The 25590-nt window shown below is 43.9% G+C and overlaps 1 protein-coding gene across 4 annotated transcripts in view; it reads right to left on the bottom strand.

Moving 5' to 3' along the window:
* Positions 1 to 1562: 1562 nt before the first annotated feature.
* LOC147054879 (alpha-2-macroglobulin-like protein 1) overlaps positions 1563 to 25590 on the bottom strand; it is a 60284-nt gene continuing 36256 nt past the window's right edge. For 2 of the 4 annotated variants that reach the window (XM_085915530.1, XM_085915532.1), the window contains 19 exons: positions 25367 to 25523; positions 25030 to 25255; positions 23160 to 23286; positions 21316 to 21437; positions 21068 to 21119; positions 13119 to 13202; positions 12845 to 13021; positions 12462 to 12543; positions 10738 to 10894; positions 10036 to 10110; positions 8885 to 9047; positions 7201 to 7397; positions 6903 to 7118; positions 6007 to 6125; positions 5724 to 5814; positions 5560 to 5628; positions 2983 to 3088; positions 2772 to 2813; positions 1563 to 2119 (listed from right to left, as the gene is read on the bottom strand). In XM_085915530.1, the coding sequence (XP_085771656.1) occupies positions 2097 to 2119; positions 2772 to 2813; positions 2983 to 3088; positions 5560 to 5628; positions 5724 to 5814; positions 6007 to 6125; positions 6903 to 7118; positions 7201 to 7397; positions 8885 to 9047; positions 10036 to 10110; positions 10738 to 10894; positions 12462 to 12543; positions 12845 to 13021; positions 13119 to 13202; positions 21068 to 21119; positions 21316 to 21437; positions 23160 to 23286; positions 25030 to 25255; positions 25367 to 25523 (2285 nt within the window). In that variant the 3' untranslated portion in view covers positions 1563 to 2096. Of the gene's footprint in view, positions 2120 to 2771; positions 2814 to 2982; positions 3089 to 5559; positions 5649 to 5723; positions 5815 to 6006; positions 6126 to 6902; positions 7119 to 7200; positions 7398 to 8884; positions 9048 to 10035; positions 10111 to 10737; positions 10895 to 12461; positions 12544 to 12844; positions 13022 to 13118; positions 13203 to 21067; positions 21120 to 21315; positions 21438 to 23159; positions 23287 to 25029; positions 25256 to 25366; positions 25524 to 25590 lie in introns of those variants that run through there. The other 2 variants (XM_085915531.1, XR_015066595.1) reach the window with 2 other exon arrangements.

The following is a 25590-nucleotide window of genomic DNA, read 5'->3' as shown; positions in this document are numbered from 1 at the left end:
ACGATGCTGAGGTCCCCAAACCGGACCCCCTCAACGCCTCGGCTGCACCTAGAAATTCTGTCCATAAAAATTATGAACAGAATCGGTGACAAAGGGCAGCCTTGGCGGAGTCCAACCCTCACTGGGAACGAATCCGACTTACTGCCGGAAATGCGGACCAAACTCTGGCATCGGTGATACAGGGACCGAACCGCCCTTATCAGTTGGCTCGGCACCCCGTACTCCCGAAGCACCCTCCAGAGAACCTCCCGAGGGACACGGTCGAACGCCTTCTCCAAGTCCACAAAGCACATGTGGACTGGTTGGGCGAACTCCCATGCACCCTCGAGGATCCTGCCGAGGGTGTAGAGCTGGTCCACTGTTCCATGGCCAGGACGAAAGCCACACTGCTCCTCCTGAATCCGAGGTTCGACCTCCCGACGGATCCTCCTCTCCAGCACCCCTGAATAGACCTTACCAGGGAGGCTGAGGAGTGTGATTCCCTGTAATTGGAACACACCCTCCGGTCCCCATTCTTAAAGAGGGGAACCGCCACCCCAGTCTGCCAATCCAGAGGCACCGTCCCCGATGTCCACGCAATGCTGTAGAGGTGTGTCAGCCATGACAGCCCCACAACATCCAGAGGCTTTAAAAACTCCGGGCGGATCTCATCCACCCCCGTAGCCTTGCCACCGAGGTGTTTTTTAACTACCTCAGTGACTTCGACCCCAGAGATTGGAGAGTCCGCCTCAGAGTCTCCAGGCCCTGCTTCCACAATGGAAGGCGTGTCGGTGGAATTGAGGAGGTCTTCGAAGTATTCTCCCCACCGACTCACGACGTCCCGAGTCGAGGTCAGCAGCACGCCATCTCCACTGTAAACAGTGTTGACTGTGCACTGCTTCCTCCTGCTGAGACACCGGATGGTGGACCAGAATTTCCTCGAAGCCGTCCAGAAGTCATTCTCCATGGCCTCACCAAACTCCTCCCATGCCCGGAATTTTGCCTCAGCAACCGCCGTAGCCACGTTCCGCTTGGCCATCCGGTACCTGTCAGCTGCCTCCAGAGTCCCGCAGGCCAAAACGGCTCGATAGGACTCCTTCTTCAGTTTGACAGCATCCCTTACCGCCGGTGTCCACCAGCGGGTCCGGGGATTGCCGCCACAACAGGCACCAACGACCTTATGGCCACAGCTCCGATCGGCTGCCTCAACAATGGAGGCGCAGAACATGGTCCTCTCGGACTCAATGTCCCCCGCCTCCCCCTGGACGTGGGAAAAACTCTGCCGGAGGTGGGAGTTGAAGCTCTTCCTGACACGAGATTCTGCCAGACTATTTGCATTGCGGCTTCTGTAGCACAAAATGTGTTCCTTAGACAAGAGGGCAAATGCTTGCAGAGCCGCATCATTGAAGGACACGGCAGCCTCTATATCGCCCACCTCCAGGGCAGCCCAAGGGGTTGCTGACATGACCAGCATGTTCACCAGCAGGACTGTGTAGGAAGGTCGTTAATCACCAGACATTGATGATGAGGTCACCACGGAGTGCAAGGTGCCTGAATGGAAGTATGCTCCCAAACAAAACAAATGCCATTGTTTATTTTATTGTCCATTTTATTTCATGACTGTTATAGTTGTGTATGGTACTGTATTGATGAATGTAATCTACTTTAAAAATGAAAGGTACAGAAATATTAAAACACCCATACATCCACGAACACATAACGCTGTTTTTTTGTTTTGTATTGTCTACTGATTGTTTTTCTTTTTATACAGTTGTTGGTACCTTGTATGTATCATCCTCCACTTTGAGTTAAAAACTGAAATTTGTCAATCCTATTGAAAGTGTTACAGAGCACGGTCTGATTTTCATGGTTCCAGTAGGTTAAAAGAGTTTAAAAAAAAAAAGATTTCCAGTGTTGAGGTGCGGCAGCAAGATCTAATAAGTGAATTCAGATTTTTAAATTAAAGGAACACAGAGAGGCAAAGAACATTGTTTGCAATCGCAAGGTTCCCATTAAAATCAAAACATCAATGTAAGTAAAAGTAAGTAAAGACATCTCCCAAGTTTGAGGAACATCTTATCTTCCAGATATTGATCTGAGTTGTCTCCTCTGTTCATTTAAAGGTTGTTGATAACGTCACCTGGAACGCAAAAATAATTTCCATTATTCTTTGTTCCTATGTATGGTCAGGCAGTATATGTTGCAGAGCGTAATCAAAATGAATGATCATCTTTTAATAATTATTACCATTTAATTTGAGTGAAATTCAATTTTAAGCATGGAAGCTTGACATCAAACATTTTTTATAGATCCCATCCATCCATCCATCCATCCCTCCCTCCCTCCCTCCCTCCCTCCCTCCCTCCCTCCCTCCCTCCCTCCCTCCCTCCCTCCCTCCCTCCATCCATCCATCCATCCATCCATCCATCCATCCATCCATCCATGAAAAAGCAGGAGTTGTAGTGACAAAATTACAAATTTTACATTAAATCCATGTGATGCGAGTCTGTATCGGAATCAGCTCATTACAGTCATGAGTAGACTCGGCAGCTTAACCCCTTACCATTCCTGTTTCATGTGTTTGCACTGTCTGATTTAAGTGCTCGCTGAGCGTGCGGATATGATTGTATTTTAAAACGGTGGACATTATTCAAATCTCCAGGAACTGACAGCCTGAGGTTATTCTGAATGAAATGCATTTGCTGCGGCCTAGAACATTTTTTTCTAGTTGTTTGACTTTGGGGTTTCAATTTCTACTACAGTATACGATAAACAAGATCCATGTGACTTACTCTCTGCACAGGGGGATGTGTACTCTGTCACAGCTACATCACCTGCAAAAAATGTTAAGACAATCATAAGTGATCCAGAGAGAGGCAATTCAAGTTTTATCGCAGAACAAGGCAAGGCAGCACACACACATAAGGATAAATGTTATAAAACTATGCCCTATAAAATTACATTAAGAAATAGGACAGACAATGTAACAGAAGAGGCTCTTACTTGTCTGGTAGTAGTCGTACACCTTCACCACAGCTGCTTTTAAGTTCCTGACCGGCACGTCCTGCTCCAGTGTCATGGTGTAAACCACCGTCTCACCTTTCTTTAGCTGCAAACAAAACCACACTCCACTGAAGGGGTTTGCGCTTCTATTATGGTGCTATGTGGCTATTGTAGTGACAGAAATAGACTCAATGGGGTCCATGCATGACATTGACCGATAAACTGCTTAATGTAGTGCATGTGACGTGGGTAGTTAGAGACCACCTTTTCCTCCAGAGTGTGTGCCCGTGTATGCCCCCCCGTCAAAATGACGGGAGTGCTATTAAGATATTTTTAAGATGAAAATGATTCTCCACGCCATCCAACCATCCATTTTATGAATCGGTTTATGCTCACAAGGGTTGCAGGCGTGCTGGAGCCTATCTTAGTTGTCTTTTGAGCAGTAGGTGGGATAAGCCCTTAACTGGTTGCCAGCCAACTGCAGGCCACATAGAGACGACCAATAATTCTCACGCTACGCCACACCCATGGGCAATTGGGAGCCCTTTATCAGCCTCCCATGCATGTCTTTGGAATGTGGGAGTAAACTACAACACGAAGGAAACTCACGCATACACAGGGAGAACATGCAAACGCCACACAGGAGGGCCGGATCCAGAGTCGAACCCACAACCTCATTCCATAAATGTATTTCTATACAACCATTCAGAAGGATTGTCCCAGGCTGGTGCTTCACAACACCCGTGCCATAAACAAATTTTCAGAAGAGCCAGGGAGCACGGCAGGAACATGCAATAAGGCATAGTGTCTACCAAATACACTACCTCGCAGTAGACAATTGCCCCACCATGAAAATGTGCCCATCTTTACGCTGACCCCAGTTTACGTTCTACGTTACCGACTTGTCAGATGAGTCACAGGCGAGGCAACTCCATGCGTCAGAATGCACAGAGGGCCGCGATACGACTCTACTCTTTACAGGTGAACTTAATTTGACTTTTATTCTAAACTCTTTAATGCACTTTCCAATTTTCAATTCTTTTTGCACAGCTTGCTCTTCTCTACCAAGGGTTTGAACCGCAAAATGTATGACACATAAATGGATCAATACATCTGCTGGTTCCAATAAAATTAATATTTAAAAAACAAAATTTATATGATACATAAATAGACAGGGCGGCTCGGTGGGGCAGTGGGTAGCACGTCCGCCTCACAGTTAGGAGGGTGCGGGTTCGATTCCACCTCCGGCCCTCCCTGTGTGGAGTTTGCATGTTCTCCCCGAGCCCGCGTGGGTTTTCTCCGGGTGCTCCGGTTTCCTCCCACATCCCAAAAACATGCTTGGTAGGCTGATTGAAGACTCTAAATTGTCCCTAGGTATGAGTGCGAGTGCGGATGGTTGTTCGTCTCTGTGTGCCCTGCGATTGGCTGGCAACCGGTTCAGGGTGTCCCCCGCCTACTGCCCGATGACGGCTGGGATAGGCTCCAGCACGCCCGCGACCCCCGTGGGGACAAAGCGGTTCAGAAAATGAATGAATGAATGAATAAATAGACTAATAGTTTTCCATGTTCAATTATTATTAATAAACAATTGAGACGGTGATCGACTGGTTAGCGCGTCCACCTCACAATGCAGAGGTTCCAGGTTTGATTCCAACTCCCGCCTTCCTGTGTGTTTACATGTTCTCCCTGTGCATGGGTGGGTTTCCTCTGGGTACTCCAATTTCCTCCCATATCCCCAAAACATGCATGGTAGGACAATTTCGGAGTCTAAATTTCCTCCCACATCCCAAAAACGTTTGGTAGGCTGATTGAGCATTCCAAATTGCCCCGAGGTGTGAGTGCGAGTGCAGATGGTTGTTTGTCTACATGTGCCCTGCGATTTTGACTGGCAACCACTTAAGGGTGTCCCCCGTCTACTGCCCTAAGTCAGCTGGCACGAGCATGCCTGTGACCCTTGTGAGGATAGGCATTTCAGAAAATCGATTGATGGACGGACAACAATTTTTCAGAAGTACTATTCCATTGCAAACAGGCTTCAAACAGGATATTTTTACAGGGGAGTGACCACCGAGCGTAGTGTGTCACAGAGCGTCATCAGCAGGTTGTAATAGAAATGCCATCATTCGAAATTGTCATGGATCACATGCCTGTTGTAAACTTTGGTGCCCACATCCGACTTTGGCAGAGAGCAAGGGCTTTGCTGCAATGATTACACATTATCGTGTGTTTCAGTTTGAAATGGTTTTTGACATTTTCTCTATTTTTTCCCCTCACATTTTCCTTCTCTATTCACCGTCTCCCTATTTCCGCGCCATTAACTAAATAGCTTTGCTTTTGCGTCCAACTTGCCGCGTGCAAATTGTGACGAAAGTGTGTTGTGGCACGTAACAGGCTCCAGTTGCAGTTTTAATTTTCAATGTGTTTGTATGCGGTGCAAAATGTGAACGTTGACCCACAAATTGGGATGCAATTTATTTATTTCAAGCATTGGTAGTGCAGAGGTACTTAAGTTATGAAGTTCCACTTTGCTTTCAGATGAGTACATTTAATAGATGAAAAAAACAACAACGTTCTTACCCCGTCCAAGTAGATGTTGATGTAACCTTCCTCCAGGTCTACACGCTTCACTGAGCGGTCACTCTTTAACTAGAGCATCACACAGGAGACTGCTCTCAGTGTAATTCAAATAATAACAGGTGATACAGATATTTGATTGTTGAAGGAAACAAAAAAGAACTCACTGACTCCACAGAGCTTTTTTCCAAAATGTGTCCAGACAGGAGTTTGATGTTAACGATGACCATGTTCGTCTCCTCTCTCCTGCCTTGGTAACTGCAAACACATTTTTTACTCTTCAGATCTTGATTTTATGGTTGATTTTATAATGTGTCTTAAAGGACACAGCATACACTAATTACAGACAATTCGGCGCAAAATGCTTTCAAGGGCTTTTGTATGCATATGATTATTGAACAAAATGTTAAATGACTAATCTGTTGAAACAGAAGACATGCAGACACTTACCTGGCATGGACAAAGAGGATGAGCTGCGGCTTGCTAGAGTTGCACTTTGACATGGTGTTAGCGGAGATGTTGAACGCGGAAAAGTCGGGAGGAGGGGGGATGTTGTAATGCATGGAAATCTGGAAGGTGACAGGATCAATATGCTCTTAAAAAACACCATTATCTCATAAATGCACAAAGTTGAAAAAAGACTATCAAAAATCAGGGGTGTAGTAGGAATCAAATCACTACATGGACTTCAATGTTCAATCTGTTCTAAATAAGCCTAATTATTTAGCTTTAATAAGGGTTAATTAATAAACCCTAAGAAAGTCATTTGTTCAGTGCTTTTTGCAGGGCCTTTCTAAGCAAACCCTTTTTTTGTATGTACTTACATATTTACTATACGGTACTGTATATGCAACTAACAATTCATTTAATGATAAATTAATGCCCATTTCCAATTAAAAAAGGGCCAATATTTCAAATTGACAGTACACAAACAGTAAATTATTATGATTCAGTTCCTGGTTTGGTCCATAATATGAGAAAATAGGGATCAACCGATCGTTGTTTTCCATAGGCAAAGCATTTTTTTTCAATTCAACGCAATTTAGTCCTATTTCGAGTACTGAAGAAATTGGATAATATTTACTGTTGAGTATGTATAGTGCGCTATAATTTTGTTTTTTAATGGTATCATTACTACATAGTAATGAAGTAATCAAGAGATGGTCTCTTATGTCAGTCCTTGAGTATCCGGGCTTAATTTTGGAACCACGATCAGGCATGGCTAACATTAGGTAACGAACACATAGTTCTTGAGTATTAACCTAATATTCAACTGCTGGGATATGTACAATTACAGATGCAAAGCAACTGGTAATTATTTGTGAACAGAAGAGGTGATGTAATACCTGTGCCAGAACACAGCTCCGTCCCTCGGCTTTAATGGTATATTCCCCGGGAACATCGCTCAACTTCTCCTCCTGGTACAGGAGCCGATTGCTCTGGTCCACTATGAACTCCTTGTTCAGACCTCCTAATGACGTCACCGTCACTACAGTCCTGCCCTCAACGCTGTAAATTGCAGCACCGTATTTCGCCAGCGCCTGGAGGGCCACCACAGTGTCCTGAGGTGTACAGGAAGACAGAGTCAAGAGGTCTGCCCAGATGGTAGAAAACTCTCCCCATCCTGCTCGCAGCTTTGCCAACCTGTGTGGAAGAGAAGCCCCCGTATGGATTTTGCTGCTTTGTGAGCCAGCGCACAATTCCAGCGCTATAGTCCAAACCAAAATCTGGCAGTGTAGGCCCGGAGAGGAGTGCCAGCAGGACATAGGAGGTGATCTCCACTTCCAGAGAATCCAGTCCTGTCCCAGAGGCCCCTGCTCGCTTCCAGTGGCGGGTTCCCCCTGTCACAAGAACATTAGTACCGTAATTTTCAGACTATAAGTCGCTCCGGAGTATAAGTCGCACCAGCGATAAAATGCACAATAAAGTGACAAAAACCATATATAAGTCGCACCGGAGTATAAGTCGCACTTTTGGGGCAAATTTATTTGTCAAAATCCAACACCAAAAACAGACATGAACGAGCAACAACAGGCTAAACGATACGGTATGCTAACGTGATATACACAAACGAGGAGCTGAGAACGGGCCTGACGTAACATGCAGAGTTATTCAAGTAAGTATTACATAAATAACACGTTTATCAAACCAACTGTGTCACTCCAATTCATTAAATCCATCGATCGTGCTTTATGTAAACAATGCCGCGTATGCGCCGCATATGTTGACGTTGGACCCGTTGTAAGTTGCATTTCTAATTATTCTACAGACCCATATAACGATATATAAAGTATATTTCAAATAACTATCATATTACAACAATATTATCAAACCATCTGTGTCACTCCAAATCATTACATCCATCGATCAAATTCCTCGTTCTTTATGTCAACAACGCCGCGCGTGCGCTGCAGAGATCTAGTATCTAACTATATTGTAGCGTTGACAAAGTACCAGGAAAGACATGGGTTTGGTAAACGGCTCTTTATTTAACAAAACAAGAGTTCAACGAGCCAACAACTACTGGACTTCCAGCCACGAAGGTGGAAGAGAGCTCCATAAAATAGGACTGGGCGTGCATAAAAGCCATGTCCGAGCCCCATCCACCGTCCCCAGACAGCCACCCGGCCGAGCGCCGGCCCCAGACCTCCATCCACAGAGGTGAAAGAGAGCTCCCATCAAGAAGGACCGGGCGTGCGTAAAAGCCATAATAGTTTTTTAAACCTTGTGTGTCACTCCAAATAATTAAATCCTTCAAACTCTTCGTCCTCCGTGTCACTTACAAACAAAGCCGCTAATGATGCCGGTAGTACGTGGGGCCCTTCGTCATCTTCGTCATCCCGTTATCGAATCCTTTGCACTTTATGTAAACAACCGCCGCGCGGCACGAGTGACGTCACTTGCAGTCCAAATGACAGTAATCCCTTGCTACATCGCGGTTCGTTTATCGCTGTTTCACGATATCGCAGATTTTGGGATTTTGAAAATTTGTGAAAAAAATAACATATAAGTCACTCCTGAGTACAAGTCGCCCCCCCCCAAACTATGACAAAAACCGCGACTTATCGTCCGAAAATTACGGTAATCAAAATGTATCACATGGGGTAGCCAACAAACAATTCAATAATGAAGCCAACTGCAATAGAAACTATAGAATAGGGCGGTGTAAAAATTGCAATACTAGCCAACTAGGCTTTGAATGATATTTTTGGAGCTACACTTGTGTTAATAGCTGTAAATTTAGCCATGTACATACGTATAGCTGTTTCCATGCAACAAAAATTAAACGAGATTTGAAAGTGATCCTCTGAGTAATGACGTTAGGTACCCATTGTACTGGACTGCTGGTGCAAGTAAGTGATGAGTTTCTTCCTCATCTCTTCTTCCCGAGCCAGGGTGAAGGTGTAGGACATCAGCGCTGTGGTGTACAAGTTGTCCAGTTGGTCGGTTGCCTCTTTCAGACAGCCCAGACAATTCTCGATCACAGGGTCCTGTCACAAAACAAACAGAAAGCTAGGGTCTCAACGGTGGACTCACAAAATGATGGCTAGATGGATCTTTTTGAGTGAGACCACCTGAATCTGAACGGCTTGTCTGCAAATAGTTTGGGCAACTTACAAAAACAGAATACTTGTATATAAAGATTATAGGTGGGCAGCATTATATATTACAATCACTTTATATTTGCAACTAGGAATGGGGATAATAAGTGAATGAATTGACTGCTAAGAATTTGGTTGAATGTATGAAATTGATTATCGAAAACATGCTATTGAAATTGTTCATGACCTTCTATGAGCCTGTGCATCAATTACATCTCAAATTATACAACTAAGTAAATCACTTTGATTGATTTTTTGCTGCCTCCACAAATGAAAATACAAGCTATGCTGTCTCTGGCGATTGTGGGTCGCATAGACTATGGGCTCGAAAAGCCTATTTATCTTCCATTATAGATGGGTTATTGGTGGCTATTTGCTCAAGAAAGTGAACTGATAAATTTAAAGTTGTAAAGTCACTGTAATGTGTGATATTGGAGTATTTTGACAACAGCTTGTCACCAACCTGTTGGTAATTTGGAGAAAAATAATGCTTAGAAGTTGAAAAGAAATCAACTGGCTAACTTAGATGTAACCAGCAGAGACACTGTTGAACAAATAAAAACCAAACCCGAAAAAATACGACGTTTCCCCAATTTTATCAAATGCCAATCCCTGTTGCAGTGAGTGCAAACCAAGCAATGATATCGCTTTTAAAATTTACAAACATGAGCATCTTGCGTTATTCTGTATGAAAGTTTGAAGAGGCTCTGAGAGAATCATGGCCAGTAGGGCGTACAGCTAAAACCACAGCAGGAAAGGTGTGATCAACACAAAAATACGCACCTATGTTGCCACATTGAAAACGAAGACCCAGTAAAAGACAACACAGGAGGTTTGCTGTCAACTGTTTGCAAAATAGGAGTGACGTCTGACTCACTTTAATGTCGGTGTCCAGTTCCAACAGGGAGGCAACAACATAAGCCGTCAGGGACACGTCGTCACTCACTCCTCCCTGAAGGGATATTGAAACATGCATCCATTCATTCATTTCCAGGGTTGAGAGGGTTACTATTAAAATGCATTCTGGTACTGTTACTAGCTAGTTACCTATTAAATAATGTAGGACGTAAATTAATGTAAGTACCATCATATTAATATAATATAACTTGCATAATTTTAATTACTTTTGGATTCCTCTAATACCATCCATCCATCCTTTTTCTGTACCGCTTTGTCCCCACAGGGGTCGCGGGCGTGCTGGAGCCTATCCCAGCGGTCATCGGGCAGTAGGCGGGAGACACCCTGAACCGGTTGCCAGCCAATCGCAGGGCACACAGAGACGAACAACCATCCGCACTCACACTCACACCTAGGGGCATGCAAACTCCACACAGGGAGGGTTGGAGGTGGAATCGAACCGGCATCCAACTAACTGTGAAGCGGACATGCTAACCAGTGCGCCTTCCTCTAATACCAAAAATACAAATTAAGCCAAAATAAAAATAAATATTTCATCTGTATAACATACAACAGGTAACTGATGACTTAATTTCAGTTTGTTTTCAGTTCAGCCTAAAGACAGGCTCACGATGAGAGCCAGATTTTATAACCCTGACCGGTTATAAGCTGGCGTCATCACCTTCATGCCATTGTGGAAAAGTTTCCCCACAGATCTGATGCAGCCATCACGCCCCTGCTGAATGTACAACCACTTTTTGGCATCCAAGATGTGCTTGGGATCAACAAAGATGTAAGGCCTTGCTCCACCAAATGACTTCATCACAAAGGAGGTCAGCCTAGACAGAGACACACACACTTTTAAAAACAAATCAGAGCAGAGTGCCTGTGGCGATAGCCCCAAAATAAACCCAGCCATAGGACATTTACGCAACGATCTTGTGTGTAATATGAAGCCTCTGGTCTACAAGAGAGTTCAGCTGAATCAGACAGAGGGGCGGCAACATCTTTGAGTACAAACAAAATTATTCACAAAATCAGTTAAACATCGTAATGTGACACTCCAATATTGTTATGATTGCAGAAAATATTCAAAGAGAAATTAACAGAAATAGTACTTGAAATCAGTGTTAGCTTTAAGGGTAGATCGGTTTTTGCACAGTGTTAGTAAATGTAGAGGGAGACCATGAGGCAATAAAAGACAAGAAAAATCCTCCTTATTTTTACGCATGCTTGGTCCCTTGAAAGGTGCCATGTAAATGTAACGTTATGTTATTGTGATTAGTTGTTCAAATAAAACCCTTGTAAACCTGTCTGACGTGATGAGCGCAGTCAAAGTTGTTTTGCCCACATTACATTGGCTTCTTCATGCAAGCTGTTTTCTCCAATCTTTTGTGGTAAATATTAATGTAATTGGACACTTGAGTCCTTGTTCCCAATAACAACCACCCCCATACATACTCACCAAGTGCTAAACTGCCCAGCATTCTTTTAGGAAAACCAAAGCATTTGTTTAATCCCCCCAGGCGATGTGCGTTAAGCCCATTAAGAGCAAATATTAACATTTTCTGGCAGCAGCCTCGTGAAGTAAATGGCTAAAATGTTTTCTGGTGCCCAAAAAAGAAAGATGTGCGTGCATTATGCCTTCCTTGGCTGCCATTTCTGGTTTCGTATCAAATTAAGCATGAACTTTAAGCTGAATAAAGTCACCGTCAAACAAAGCACTAAGTACTAAAAATGTTCTGTAACATCTGATGCAACTGCACCGTATTGTGTGTTACATCATTTATTCTGGTATTTTTGGTCTTTTCAGATCATCATCAACATTGATTGTGACATCAGTGAGATATACAAATACAAATACTCAAATACACCAAATATTATTGTGACAGAAAATAAAAGTGAACTACTGGCAAAGGAATTAATCAGACTTTTCAATTATCCACAATGTAGTAGCAGTCATCTCTGAGCAATTTATATTAAAAACACGTTGATAAACATTCCATAGACACATGAAGTAAATTTCATACATGGTGGAAAACGCAAGGGTGAAATCATGCACGACTTTATTTCTTTTTGAATGAGTGATACCATCACAAGAGAACCAATGTTGAATAGTCAAATATTTATACTTCGTGTGTTCCTACATTTCATTAAGACTTGAAGTGTGCTTAGTTAATTGTTGATTCACATTTTTCCAAAATATCCCTCAACATTCTATTTTGTATTAAAAATAATTATATGTTGTATTGTTTTTTTTTAACTGTTTCATGCTTTTCACCGTCCAGGTGCTCGAAAACTGTTTCCACAACTGAGACAGTATTTATTATTTTTCGTCCCCCAAATACCAGTCATTTTACGTAAATTGCTGAGACAAAACACCTTCCACCCTGCTTGCCAACTTACCAGGTGTTGCCAGACGCGTCGCTCTTCCCAAAGGCGCTGTAAGAGCCATCGTCATGCTTGTAGGTAAGCTCCCTTTGGTATCCTAGAACACACTCGTCACATTCTCTATGGCAGCCATGCACATATATGCCCTAACCGATTTGTGGTTAACCGATTTGAGCTTCATTCATGCAAATTAATGTTTGACGCACAAATCTAATCTTTGTAGGCTACGAGAATTTGTGCATAAAAGTTAAATACAACTAGTAGGTTAAAACTACCTTCTGTTATTTTATCAGTTTTGTCTGAAAAATCTAAGTGGCATTTTACTGTTCCATTTTACTATCCATTTTTGATAGTCTTGTTTTACGAACCCCTCTTCAGTGCTGGGAATGTTGACTCACCGCTCTTGAGGAAGTGTGTTGCCTTGTCTTGAATCTCAGTCGTCAGTTGCCCTGTGCTTTTCAGATAGTTGAGAATGTAGATGTTGGGCGCAAAGAGCAACATGTTCTGCTCCCCACAGCCATATGGCATTGTCAGGAGTTGGTCCAGGTTCTTAATGGCTCGGCCCATCAGGTCACCTTCGGTCAAATAATCTCATTAGGGCGGTTTCTATGAAGAGTAGTGCTATGAACATGCAGTCCGACTCTGAGAGTGTAAACAACAGATTATTTTTACCAAGTACTGAGACGGTGGCGCTGGCAGATCCCGCAACAAACAACTCTGGCATCAGAAGAGAGATTTTCTTTTCCACTGGTCCCTCTGCCAACAAAAATGAGTATCATCATTTAAATACATATTACCCATTTGTGCTTTAATAGCCTATTAAATACCTACAAGAACCCATCTCCAACGTGAGATCTACCAATTGACATACCGTTTTGGCCCGAATATCAGACGATGTTTTTTGCATTGAAATAAGATCGTCTTATATTCGGGGTCTAGACATTATATCTATTTTCACTTGTGCGCAGCGGTAAGTTAAAGGTTGCTGGTATCGACTGAGTATGTTGCTGTGATCGTGTGCGTCTTTGACAAAAAGTGAGTATATACATTTTATTGTCACTACTGTCCACTGTTGTGCCGTTTGTCCGATCGCGGTTTGCTTCGTATGCGCGCCGTTTGATTGACAGCTCCGGCACGCTCATAATCGACTGAGTATGTTGCTGTGATCGTGTGCGTCTTTGACACAAAGTGAGTACAGTAATTTTCGGACTATAAGTCGCTCCGGAGTATAAGTCGCACCAGCCATAAAATGCACAATAAAGTGAAAAAAACGTATATAAGTCGCACCAGAGTATAAGTCGCACTTTTGGGGTAAATGTATTTGTCAAAATCCAACACCAAAAACAGACATGAACCAGCAAAAACAGGCTAAACGATACGGTATGCTAACGTGACATATACACAAACGAGGAGCTGAGAACGGGCCTGACGTAACATTCAGAGTTATCCAAGTAAGTATTACATAAATAACACGTTTATCAAACATCCAAGTCATTCCAATTCATTAAATCCATCGATCGTGCTTTATGTAAACATTGCCGCGTATGCGCCGCATATGCTGACGTTGGACCCGTTGTAAATTGCATTTCTAATTATTCCACAGACCCATATAACGATATATAAAGTATATTTCAAATAACTATCATATTAAAACAATATTATCAAACCATCTGTGTCACTCCAAATCATTAAATCCATCGATCAAATTCCTCGTTCTTTATGTCAACAACGCAGAGCGTGCGCTGCACAGATCTAGTATATAACTATATTGTAGCGTTAACAAAGTACCAGGAAAGACGTGGGTTTATATAACAACGTTATCAAACCATCTGTGTCACTCATAATCATTAAATCCATCGATCAAATTCCTCCTCCTTCATGTCAACAACGCCGCGCACACGCGCCACACAGATCTAGTATATATAACTATATTGTAGCGTTAACAAAGTACCAGGAAAGACATGGGTTTGGTAAACGGCTCTTTATTTAACAAAACAAGAGTTCAACGAGCCAACAACTACTGAACGTCCAGCCACGGAGGTGGAAGAGAGCTCCATAAATAGGACCGGGCGTGCGTAAAAGCCATGTCCGAGCCCCATCCACCGTCCCCGGACAGCCACCCGGCCGAGCGCCGGCCCCCGACTTCCATCCACGGAGGTGAAAGAAAGCTCCGTAGAGCGTGACCGGGCATGCGTAAATCCATGTCCGAGCCCCATCCACCGTCCCTGGACAGCCACCCGGGTGAGCGCCGGCCCCCGACTTCCATCCACGGAGGTGAAAGAGAGCTCCCGTCGAGAAGGATCGGGCGTACGTAAAAGCCATAATAGTTTTTCAAACCTTCTGTGTCACTCCAAATCATTAAATCCTTCAAACTTTTCCTCCTCCGTGTCACAAACAAAGCCGCAAATGATGCCGGTAGTGCATGGGGCCCTTCGTCATCTTCGTCATCCCGTGATCGAATCCTTTGGCCTTTATGTAAACAACCGCTGTGCGGCACGGATGACGTCACTTGCAGTTCAAATGACAACTACTTAACTGTAACAATCAAAACATATACAAGGTGCTACACGAAATAAAATATCTCAAATAACTATAACATAAATAACAAGTTTTTCAAACCTTGTGTCACTCCAAATCATTAAATCCTTCAAACATGGGGCCCTTCGTCATCTTCGTCTTCCTGTGATCGAATCCTTTGTCCTTTATGTAAACAACTGCCGCGCCGCTGACGTCACTTGCAGTTCAAATGACAGTAATCCCTTGCTACATCGCGATTCGTTTTTCGCGGTTTCACTACATCGCGGATTTTTTAATTTAAAAAATCACATATAAGTCGCTCTTGAGTATAAGTCCCCCCCCCCCCCCCCCAAACTATGACAAAAACCGCGACTTATAGTCCGAAAATTACGGTATATACATTTCATTGTTACTACTGTGGGGCAGCTCGGTGGGGCACTGGTTAGCACGTCCGCCTCACAGTTAGGAAGGTACGGGTTCGATTCCACCTCCGGTCCCTGTGTGGAGTTTGCATGTTCTCCCCAGGCCCGCGTGGGTATTCTCCGGGCACTTTGGTTTCCTCCCACATACCAAAAACATGCTTGGTAGGCCAATTGCATAGAGATGACAAGATGGCGGCGCGTGCGCACGCAGCGGCCTCTCTCCGTCCCAACCGATCGGTGTTTTGTTTATTTAATAAGTGTTTGTCAGACAGTTTTGTGTGTTTATCTGATCTTGCTACGTTGTGCTACAAGTACAGCAGGCAGGTTCTGCTCGACATCGGCGAAAGCGAGTTTTGCGGCGTTTTGGACTTTGATACGGGGACATTAAAGTCACTGGGACTACTCCGGCCTGAATCAACGCCGGACTCGTCTGCTACTCCTTCCCCGGACAAGCAGCGTCGGAAGCGGTGTGCGAGGAGGCAGAAGAGGGGAAAGCGCGGAGGCGTCCGGGCCAGGCTAGCGGCGAACCCAACTCGCCCGGCTGTGCCTTCCATTCTTCTGGCGAACGTCCGGTCGCTGGACAACAAAATGGATTACATTCGTCTGCTGAGATCCACAAACCGGGCAGTGAGTAACTGCTGAGTGCTCGTGTTCACTGAAACTTGGCTGAATGTCAACATTCCGGACTCTGCTGTGCAACTGGAGCGGCTAGCGTGCTATCGAGCGGACCGGGCCATTGAAAAAGGAGGAAAATCGCGTGAAGGAGGTATATGTGTCTACATCCGCGACGAATGGTGCCGGGACTCTGTAGTGGTATGCAGACACTGGTCGCCACTGGCGGAGTTTTTGATCGTTAAGTGCCGTCCTTTTTACCTACCAAGGGAGTTTACTCTACATCCCGCCTTCCAACGTTGGAAGTGGCAGGATCACGGCCCTTAATGAACTGTATCAGGCTGTCAGTGATCAGCAGACGGCGCACCCTGACGGTCTCATCATCTTCGCTGGTGATTTTAATCATGCTGACCTGAATCTTTCCAAAGCTTCACCAGCATGTTACTTTTCCAACGCGTGGTGGCAGCTTCCTGGACTTGGTCTACACTGCACATAAAGGAGCTTTCAAGGCCACCCCCCTCCCCAACATCGGACTTTCTGACTACGTCACCGTTCTGCTTACCCCCGCGTACAGACAGAGAGTGAGAACTTCCAGGCCGGTTCGCAAACGAGTTAGTGTGGCCTGAGGGGGCCTCTGATGTTCTTCGGGACTGCTTTGGCACTACAGACTGGGAAATGTTTAAGCAGGCAGTCACTTGCGACAATCGGACAGACATTGCGGAGTATGCTGACTCTGTGACCTCTTACATCGCTAAGTGCATTGATGATGTGACCCTCACAAAGTACGTCGTCACTCGGGCTAACTGGAAGGCATGGCTGACAGGGGCTGTCCTCGGGCTGCTGAAGGCCAGAGACAAAGCCTACAGGGCTGGGGATGAAGCAGGCGTGAGATCAGCTAGGGCGAAACTGTCCCGGGGCATCAGAGATGCGAAAAAGGCGTTCTCTTCCAAGATTACTGCTCACTTCAAGGACAGCGGGGATGCTCGGGGCCTGTGGCGAGGCATTCAGACCATCACGGACTACAAGCCCGCGCCGCAGAGATGTGAGGACGACGTCCCTCTGCTCAACGACCTGAACCGCTTCTTTGCTCGCTTCGACGCACAGAACGACACTTGCCCGCTGAAGACCCCTCCCCGTCCGGATGAGCAGCCTCTGTGCCTCTCTGCCGTTAGCGTGAGGAGGACGCTTGCTGCTATCAACACCCATAAGGCGGCGGGCCCGAAAAACATACCGGGACGGGCGCTGAAGGACTGCGCTGAGGAGCTGATGGATGTCTTCACGGACATCTTTAACATTTCCCTGCAGCAGGCCGTCGTCCCGTCATGCTTCAAGGCTGCCACCATCATACCTGTGCCGAAAGATCCTGCTCCTTCCTGCTTCAATGACTACCGCCCTGTGGCACTGACCCCCATCGTCATGAAGTGCTTTGAGAGGCTTGCCTTGGCGCACGTCAGATCTGTTCTTCCCCCCACCGTGGACCCCTTTGCCTTCCGACCCAATCGCTGTATCGCTGTGTGGGGTGGTGGGTGCTCTGAGTACAACATGAAGGCCCTGCAGCGAATAGTGACCACTGCGAGTAAAATCATCGGGCTCTACTCTTATCCCTGAAGGAAGTTTACGCCTCCCGTCTCACCCGCAAAGCGGCCGCGATTGTGTGTGATGTGAGTCACCCCGCTCACTCTTTGTTTGTACTTCTGCCCTCTAGGAAGAGGTACAGATGCCTGCGCTCCCGCACCACCAGACTCAGAGACATCTTCGTACTCCAAGCTGTCCGGATCCTGAATTCCCTCCCACCTCCATCCTGTGCTACATGACGTCCTGTTCTTTTGCGCTATGATCTGGCTGTCTGCTATTAGCGCGCTTGGTCCATTTTGCTGCTCTTATTTGTCTATTTATTTATTGTTTATTTATTTGGGTTATTTGCTTATTACTTATTCGTTGCTCTTGTCTGTTCGTTTTTACTCTTTGTGCTATTTGATGTGAGTGTTGTATACTGTGTCTAGTCACCGTGGGACGGTGGAAAACGTAATTTTGATCTCTTTGTGTGCCTTAACGTGAAGAAATTGACAATAAAGCGGACTTTGACTTTGAATTGAACACTCCAGATTGCCCCTGGGTGTGATTGCGACTGCGGATGGTTGTTCGTCTCTGTGTGCCCTGCGATTGGCAGGCAACCAGTTCAGGGTGTCTCCCGCCCACTGCCCGATGACCGCTGGGAAAGGCTCCAGCACGCCCGCGACCCCCGTGGGGACAAAGCGGTACAGAAAATGGTTGGATGGATGGATGGATGGATGGATGGATGGATGGATGGATGGATGGATGGATGGATGGATGGATGGATGGAGGGATGTTTGTCCGATCGCGGTTTGCTTCGTGTGCGCGCCGTTTAATTGACAGCTCCGGCGCGCTCATAATCGACTATGTTGCTGTGATCATGTGCGTCTTCAACACAAAGTGAGTATAAACATTTCATTGCTACTTCTGTCCACTGTTGTGCCGTTTGTCCGATTGCGGTTTGCTTCGTGTGCGCGCCGTTTGATTGACAGCTCCGGCGCGCTCCTTAAAGTTTGCCTCGCATCGTAGCCGTTACGCAGCTGCACGGCGACTAACTAATGTGTTTTGTTGTCTCGATCAATGACTTGAGTTTGGTGTGTTGCCAAGAGTATTTCATTTATGGTTATTTATTTATTTATTTATTTATTCATTTATTTATTTATTTACATACAATAATTCAGTAAAGCAATCAAAACTGAACCGTAGTTTTCCCAAGTTTGCTCTATACCTTTTTGCCAGTTTGCCTGTATGCCCCTATGAGCCACAGTGCCTGTTGCTTTTTTGCAAATAATTGTGTGAAGGCGCTTCCATTTTTCTTATTCCAAAAATTCTCAGATTCCGCAAAATTCCCAAATTTCCGACAAATTTTTCCCCATTCATTCTCAATGGCACATTCAACATTTCACATTCACGTCGTTCCAGTTTGAAATTCACACCATTCAGCACATTCACATCACATTGGGAAAGATTCTCAACATTCCCCAACTTCCCACTTCCCAAAAATTCCGCATTTTCAATTTTGAAATTCCACCAAATTCCCCAAAATTCCTAGTTTCCACATTTTTCAACCGATTCAACCCATTCCAGCTTTCAACTCTCCATATTCTTCCACGCTATTCCCCAAATTCCCACTTCCCAAAAATTCCACATTTTCAAATTTGAAATTCCACCAAATTCCACCAAATTTCCCAAAATTCCGTTTTTCACCTCTAAATTCCACATTTTTCAACCGATTCAACCCATTCCAGCTTTCAACTCTTCATATTCTTCCACGCTATTCCCCAAATTCCCACTTCCCCAAAATTCCGCATTTTCAATTTTGAAATTCCACCAAATTCCCCAAAATTCAGTTTTTCACCTCTAAATTCTACGTTTCTCGAGAAATTCAACTCATTCCAAAATCATTCCGCAATATTCCCCCCCAAAAAATATTCAGCTTCTTCGCCTTCACACGCAATTTCTCCAGAAATTGCAAATTCTAGTTCAGTAAAGCAACCACGTCTTCCCTCCTGTGTTCTGACCGACACCCGGGGGCGAAAAGCGCATCACCATCCGAGCCAACCCCCTATACAGTCCTCAGGCTCCCCAACAATAGCGGTAGCATTTTGCATTATTTTACTGCAGTGTTTTTCCTTATTCAGATTTGTTTCAAGACTGCAGTTAGACTTCACTCTGATGGATAATGCAGTTATTGCAATTGTGTTGTTTTATCACAGTAGATTGGTTTATTTACATTTCAAAAACCAGAAGCCATTCATTTACAAATGTGATTGCACTTTAGTTTACATATTTAAATGTTCAGATATTAAGATGTGATAGACAGTTTTTGGATGATTTGAATGAGGCAAAATAACATGCTTTTTCTCTCGAATATATTATTATTATTCATTTGTTTCAGAAGTCATTATTTTCTGTATAAAAATTAAATTTGGTGTTCAAAAAGTCTTTTTTCAAACTTTTTATTGTTTGTTTATTGAAAAAGAGGGGGTCGTCTTATAATCGGGGTTGTCTTATATTCGGGCCAATACGGTATTTATGTCCATCCATCCATCCATCCATCCATCCATCCATCCATCCATCCATCCATCCATCCATCCATTTTGTATACCGCTTGTCCTCACGGGGGTCAAGGTTTGGAGCCTATCTCAGCAGTCATCGGGGAGTCAGTGGGGGGACACCCTGAGTGGTTTGCCAGCCAATCGCAGGGCACACAGAGACAAACAACCATCCGCACTTGCACTCACACCTAGGGGCAATTTGGAGTGCTCAATCAGCCTACCAAGCATGTTTTGGGATGTGGGAGTAAACCGGAGAGCCCGGAGAAAACCCATGTGGGCACGGGGAGAACATGCAAACTCCACACAGGGAGGGCAGGAGCTGGAATCAAACCCACACCCTCCTAACTGTGAGGCTGACATGCTAATTATTTGTTGCTAATTGCTAATTGACATGCTGATTGTTTTATTTCTTTGTATTGTGTGTTACCCACAAATAAATTACTACAGTAAATAATAACAGTGAATTTCAAGAAGAATCTCCACAATCTAAGATTTGGAAAGTTTCATTAAGAAATAATTTCCTCTGGATTCAATAGGACAAATTAATTTGATGTGATGAGATCATAATAGGATTCTCCATATTAAATTAATACAGCAGCTACTTTGCCAAAGCAAATTGACTCATCAGTGATATGAGCATCTGAAGAGGTTTAACAGTATCGATTGTTTTCCCTTTTTGTTTTTCTTTATTGTGAGGATTCTCTTGATTATTTGATGTGAAGACATGATTAAATATCAAGTACAACCAAAGTTACAAGTTTGTCAAAGTTAACCAAAAATTTTAGAAATGATCTTGAGAAAATACAAACCTTGACCATGACAATATTTACTTTTGATATGTAGTGGGGAAAAAAATGACAGCAACAAAATAATAGCAAACTCTTATGTTAGTAAAACAAAAAGCTCCTAAACAGTGTACTGCAAGACTTTCTGGACAATTTCTAGATGTGAAACGTACCTGCAGGACAGAGGAAGGCATTGTGACTGACTGACTGAGGTGTTCCTTCAGCCTACAAAAGCAACAAACATGGAAAATGTTCAACTCAAATGATTTAGACAACACAGCATGCCAAATTCAACACACAACATGGTTCAAGGTTCCATAAAAGGCTGATGCTTCTCCCCTGACCTCCTTTGTAGTCTGTCTGTGTTCAATGCAATGAACGGATTCAGGTACAACACTGGTAACATGTGACCAGTACTGACCTCCACCAACAGGCTGCGGATAACAGTGTCAATACGGCCCACTTCAGGGACAGAAGCCACTTCGTTGCCACACAGCATGTTTGTCTTCAGGGCCTCAGCGCTCACCTTCACATCGATCTTGCCTGTATACAAACAAACAGTCGTATTCTGAGGTCAGGTAAGGAAGGCTTTGACAAATTTACCGTGAACAGCTTTCCAGACTAATTTATTTTTAGCTTTTATCCCCCACACCACCTCAGAATTCTGCTTTTCTCGCCCAGATTCCGGTCTTATTTGCTGTCATTAATCCCCATTTGTTTTCTCATAATACACGCTCTGCCCATACCAAATTATCTCCCACCCCCTCCCGTGTCTTTCAGAGCCCCAAATTGTTCTCACTGAGGCCAAGTACAGATTAGCCCCTGAGGGAGTGGTTTCCAAGTGTTTCATCAGTGATGCTACCTGACGTGTTCGTACAAGTGATTGTCAGCACGCCTCGAAGAGGAGATGGAGCAGCACGATTTGACACTCAACAAAGCCTCGTCGCTGCTTGATAGAAGCAATTAAAATTACTTAGCTTTCATGCCAGCTAGTGTTCTAAAAACAGTGTTTGTACCATAATCCATCTAATTTTGGTTTCGCATTGTCATTCCATTTCATTTCACTAAGTTTAAAACACATTTTACTGTCTTCCCAGGGGTAAAGCTGAAAATACTGTAAACATTGCATGGATGACATTTATTCATTTACATTTTTTCAATGGATCAACTCAATGGGAAATATTTTAAATGTAACATCTTATTTAAAGTCTTTACCGTAATTTTCAAACTATAAGACACTACTTTTTGCACTGTGGCTTAGCTATAGTCCAGTGTGTCTTATCTACGAATCTTTCAGATTTTTATGATATTGTATGAGGATTTGTACTACAGGTAATAAAAATGAGGACATTTCATTTCAAACACCTGTGGCTATAAATGAACAAAACAGGATTTCCCCCTATTGTGTGGCTACACAGGGACGTAATATGTAGATGTGATATGTAGACCTGAAAAAAACAATCAGAGGATTTTACGTTTTACATCAAACACGTAGGGGCGGTAAACCAATCAGAGAAGTGTACATAATGCGTAGAGTACGTACCCCCGCTGCAAATAATGAATAAATACTATCGGTCTCTGCAAAGAATACAGCATTAAGACCCTCTAAAATGGCATCGACAAAGAGACATGCTTACGAGGCACAATTCAAGCTTTCTGGAAACCCGGAATCAAGAGCAAACGTGACAACAACGAGACAATGACAAGAGGGAACTTGGCATATTTAATGGCGAACTTGCCCTACTATTTCATTCAGATACAGAGAATGAGGACTTTCACTGATTTGCGTATGAAGGTTGATTAACAATAAGGTCAGTACAGTAGAGTACGCGGTTAAATCCTAGAATAAAGTACAACCGAACTCACGTTCTTGCTCCCGTGACATTTTTTTTCTTACAGAAAAGCCCCCGCAACTAAGTTTGCACCTATTCATTGGAAGTGCCTTATGGTGCGAAAAATACGGTAATCCACTTTTGTGTTATTTGGAGTCATTGTGCATTCTGGCTCTATAAATGTACTTTTCCTCAGTTATACTATTGTATAATAATTTGGAGACTGCCCACAACTTCTTAATCTTCTGTCTCATATTGCATCTGCATTTTTTTCATATTCTTCCTTGTTTTCAAATAGTTATTCATTCATTAAATTGTTAGATAATTGGAAGCTAATGCATGCATACATATTCAGTCAGATAGAATGAAGTAACACATAACAGTATTAAGAAACCAGTAGTTAAATGTTTTTAAGTGAGGTAATCATTCTTACCAAGGGTAGTTGGGGTGACAATCCAAGAGAAGGTTCTGGTGTCCTCACTGCATAGACATATGCTGTATTGACAGTCGTCACAATTTCTGAAGGTATACGTGTCAGACTGGGCCAGTGTAACTTTCACCTGTAGATCCACACAAAAACAAATTGTAAGCAAATCATTACAGAATATATCACTTTTTTTTCAGAAGGATAAAACTGTAAGTGGGGGAAGAAAGCAGTTATAATACAAATTTACACCATTAATACCAAATCTGTCACTATTGAATAGTATTGTTTTTAATCAATTACTCTATTGATTATTATTTACGATAATAATATATTATCGTAAAATATCGTATACGATATAAAGTATCGTATAATAATTATACCAATACGGTATGCTACCGTGACATAAACACAAACGAAGAGCTGAGAACGGGCCTGACGTAACATCGACAGTTATCCAAATAACTGTAACATAAATAACACCTTTATCAAACCATCTGATTCACTCCAAATCATTAAATCCATCGATCGTCCTTTATGTCAACAATGCCGGGTTACGAGCCGCTGACGGCGGTTGCACTTCAAATTATTCCACAGGCCCATACAACAATATATAAATTATATATCAAATAACTTTTATATAAGCAATAACATTATCAAACCATTTGTGTCACTCCAAATCATTAAATCCATCGATTGTCCTTTGTGTCAACAACGCCAGGTGCGCGCCGCTGACGGCGGTTGCACTTCAAATTATTCCACGTATATAAATTACATATAAAATAACTATCATATAAGCAATAATAGAGGCGGCTCGGTGGCGCACTGGGTAGCACGTCCACCTCACAGTTAGGAGGGTGTGGGTTCGATTCTACCTCCGGCTCTCCCTGTGCGGAGTTTGCATGTTCTCCCCGTGTCCGCGTGGGTTTTCTCCGGGCACTCCGGTTTCCTCCCACATTCCAAAAACATGCTTGCCGATTGAGCACTCCAAATTGTCCCTAGGTGTGAGTGCGAATGGTTGTTCGTCTCTGTGTACCCTGCTATTGGCTGGCAACCAGTTCAGAGTGTCCCCCGCCTACTGCCCGATGACGGCTGGGATAGGCTCCAGCACGCCCGCGACCCCCGTGGGGACTAAGCGGTTCAGAAAATGAATGAATGAATGAATATATGTGCAATGCGCAAACCAAATGAGATATCTGCGCTGTTCTCCCAATGCAACTTTTGAATACAAAAGTACGTGATCAGGACAGACATGCCAGTCCTGAGTAAAAGCGCCCCCCTCACCCAAACTATGGAAAAAACGCGATTTATAGTCCGGAAAATACGGTAAATAAATATATTAATTAATTCAAATTATATGTGCAATGCACAAACCACGAGATATCTGGGCTGTTCTCCCAATGCAACTTTTGACTACAAAAGTACGTGATCAGGACAGACATGCCAGTTTCCATACAAACATTCATTCGTCCTCTGAACCGCTTCTCTTCACGAGGGTCGCAGGTGTGCTGGAGCCTATCTAAGCTGTCATCGGGCAGTAGGTGTGGGACATCTTGTACGGATCGCCAGGCAATCGCAAGACACACATCGACGAACAACCATTCGCACTAACAACCACACCTACGGGCAATTTGGAGTGGTCAATTGGCCTATCATGCATGTTTTGGGAATGTGGGAGGAAACGGGAGTCCCCGAAGACATGGAAACTCCACACAGGCAGACTGGAGCGGGACTCGAACCCTGCACTTCTGAACTGTGAGGCGGGCGTGCTTAACAGAGCACCACCATACAAACAACCAAATTTAATTTTTTTCTATTCAGAAAACAACTGGTAACAACCAGGTGTTACATGATAGTATTTCGTTAACAAGTCATTTACCATGATGCATTTAGAGAGATAGTTGAAGACAGTGGCTTTTAGAATAAACACTTCCCCACGGATGACAGAGTAGGGCAGTGTCAGACTGACAAAGAAGGGCTGGAATGCTGTCAGCGCAGTGGTGGGCGCCACACCGAAGCCCACAGAGGAGACGCAGAAAGCTCCAGCGGCCCACTTGGTGATGGAGTCTGGGACCGTCTTCTCCACATTCACGGCACCCTTGTCTCTATACACACGCACGCCAGGACAATTAACAGGTTGCTTTGAGCTCAAACAACACTGGGATGTTTAGTATTTTAAACTAAGTTTTGAATATCTGCCCTCTGAACATATTTACCCAACAGAAACTAAGTCCCAGATCCATGTTTCTGGGAAGAAAGTCCTAATGGTCTCTTTCTTCTTGTTCTCTATAGTTCTCTCCTGAGTTGTCTCGACAATATCAGAGACCCGCATCACATTAAAGGCCAGGGAAATCGGAGAATCTACGACATCTGCTGCGAAGACATAAAACATTTCTTTAACATGAATCAGCTGCAGGAACACACTCACTGTCATTATGTG

This window comes from Syngnathus leptorhynchus, chromosome 7 (assembly GCF_054491065.1).
Source record: "Syngnathus leptorhynchus isolate UIUO chromosome 7, UIUO_Slep, whole genome shotgun sequence".
In the NCBI taxonomy this organism is placed as follows: Eukaryota; Metazoa; Chordata; class Actinopteri; order Syngnathiformes; family Syngnathidae; genus Syngnathus; species Syngnathus leptorhynchus.
The sequence above is the reverse complement of the archived record's forward strand: the minus strand, read 5'-3'. Positions and strand labels throughout refer to the sequence as shown.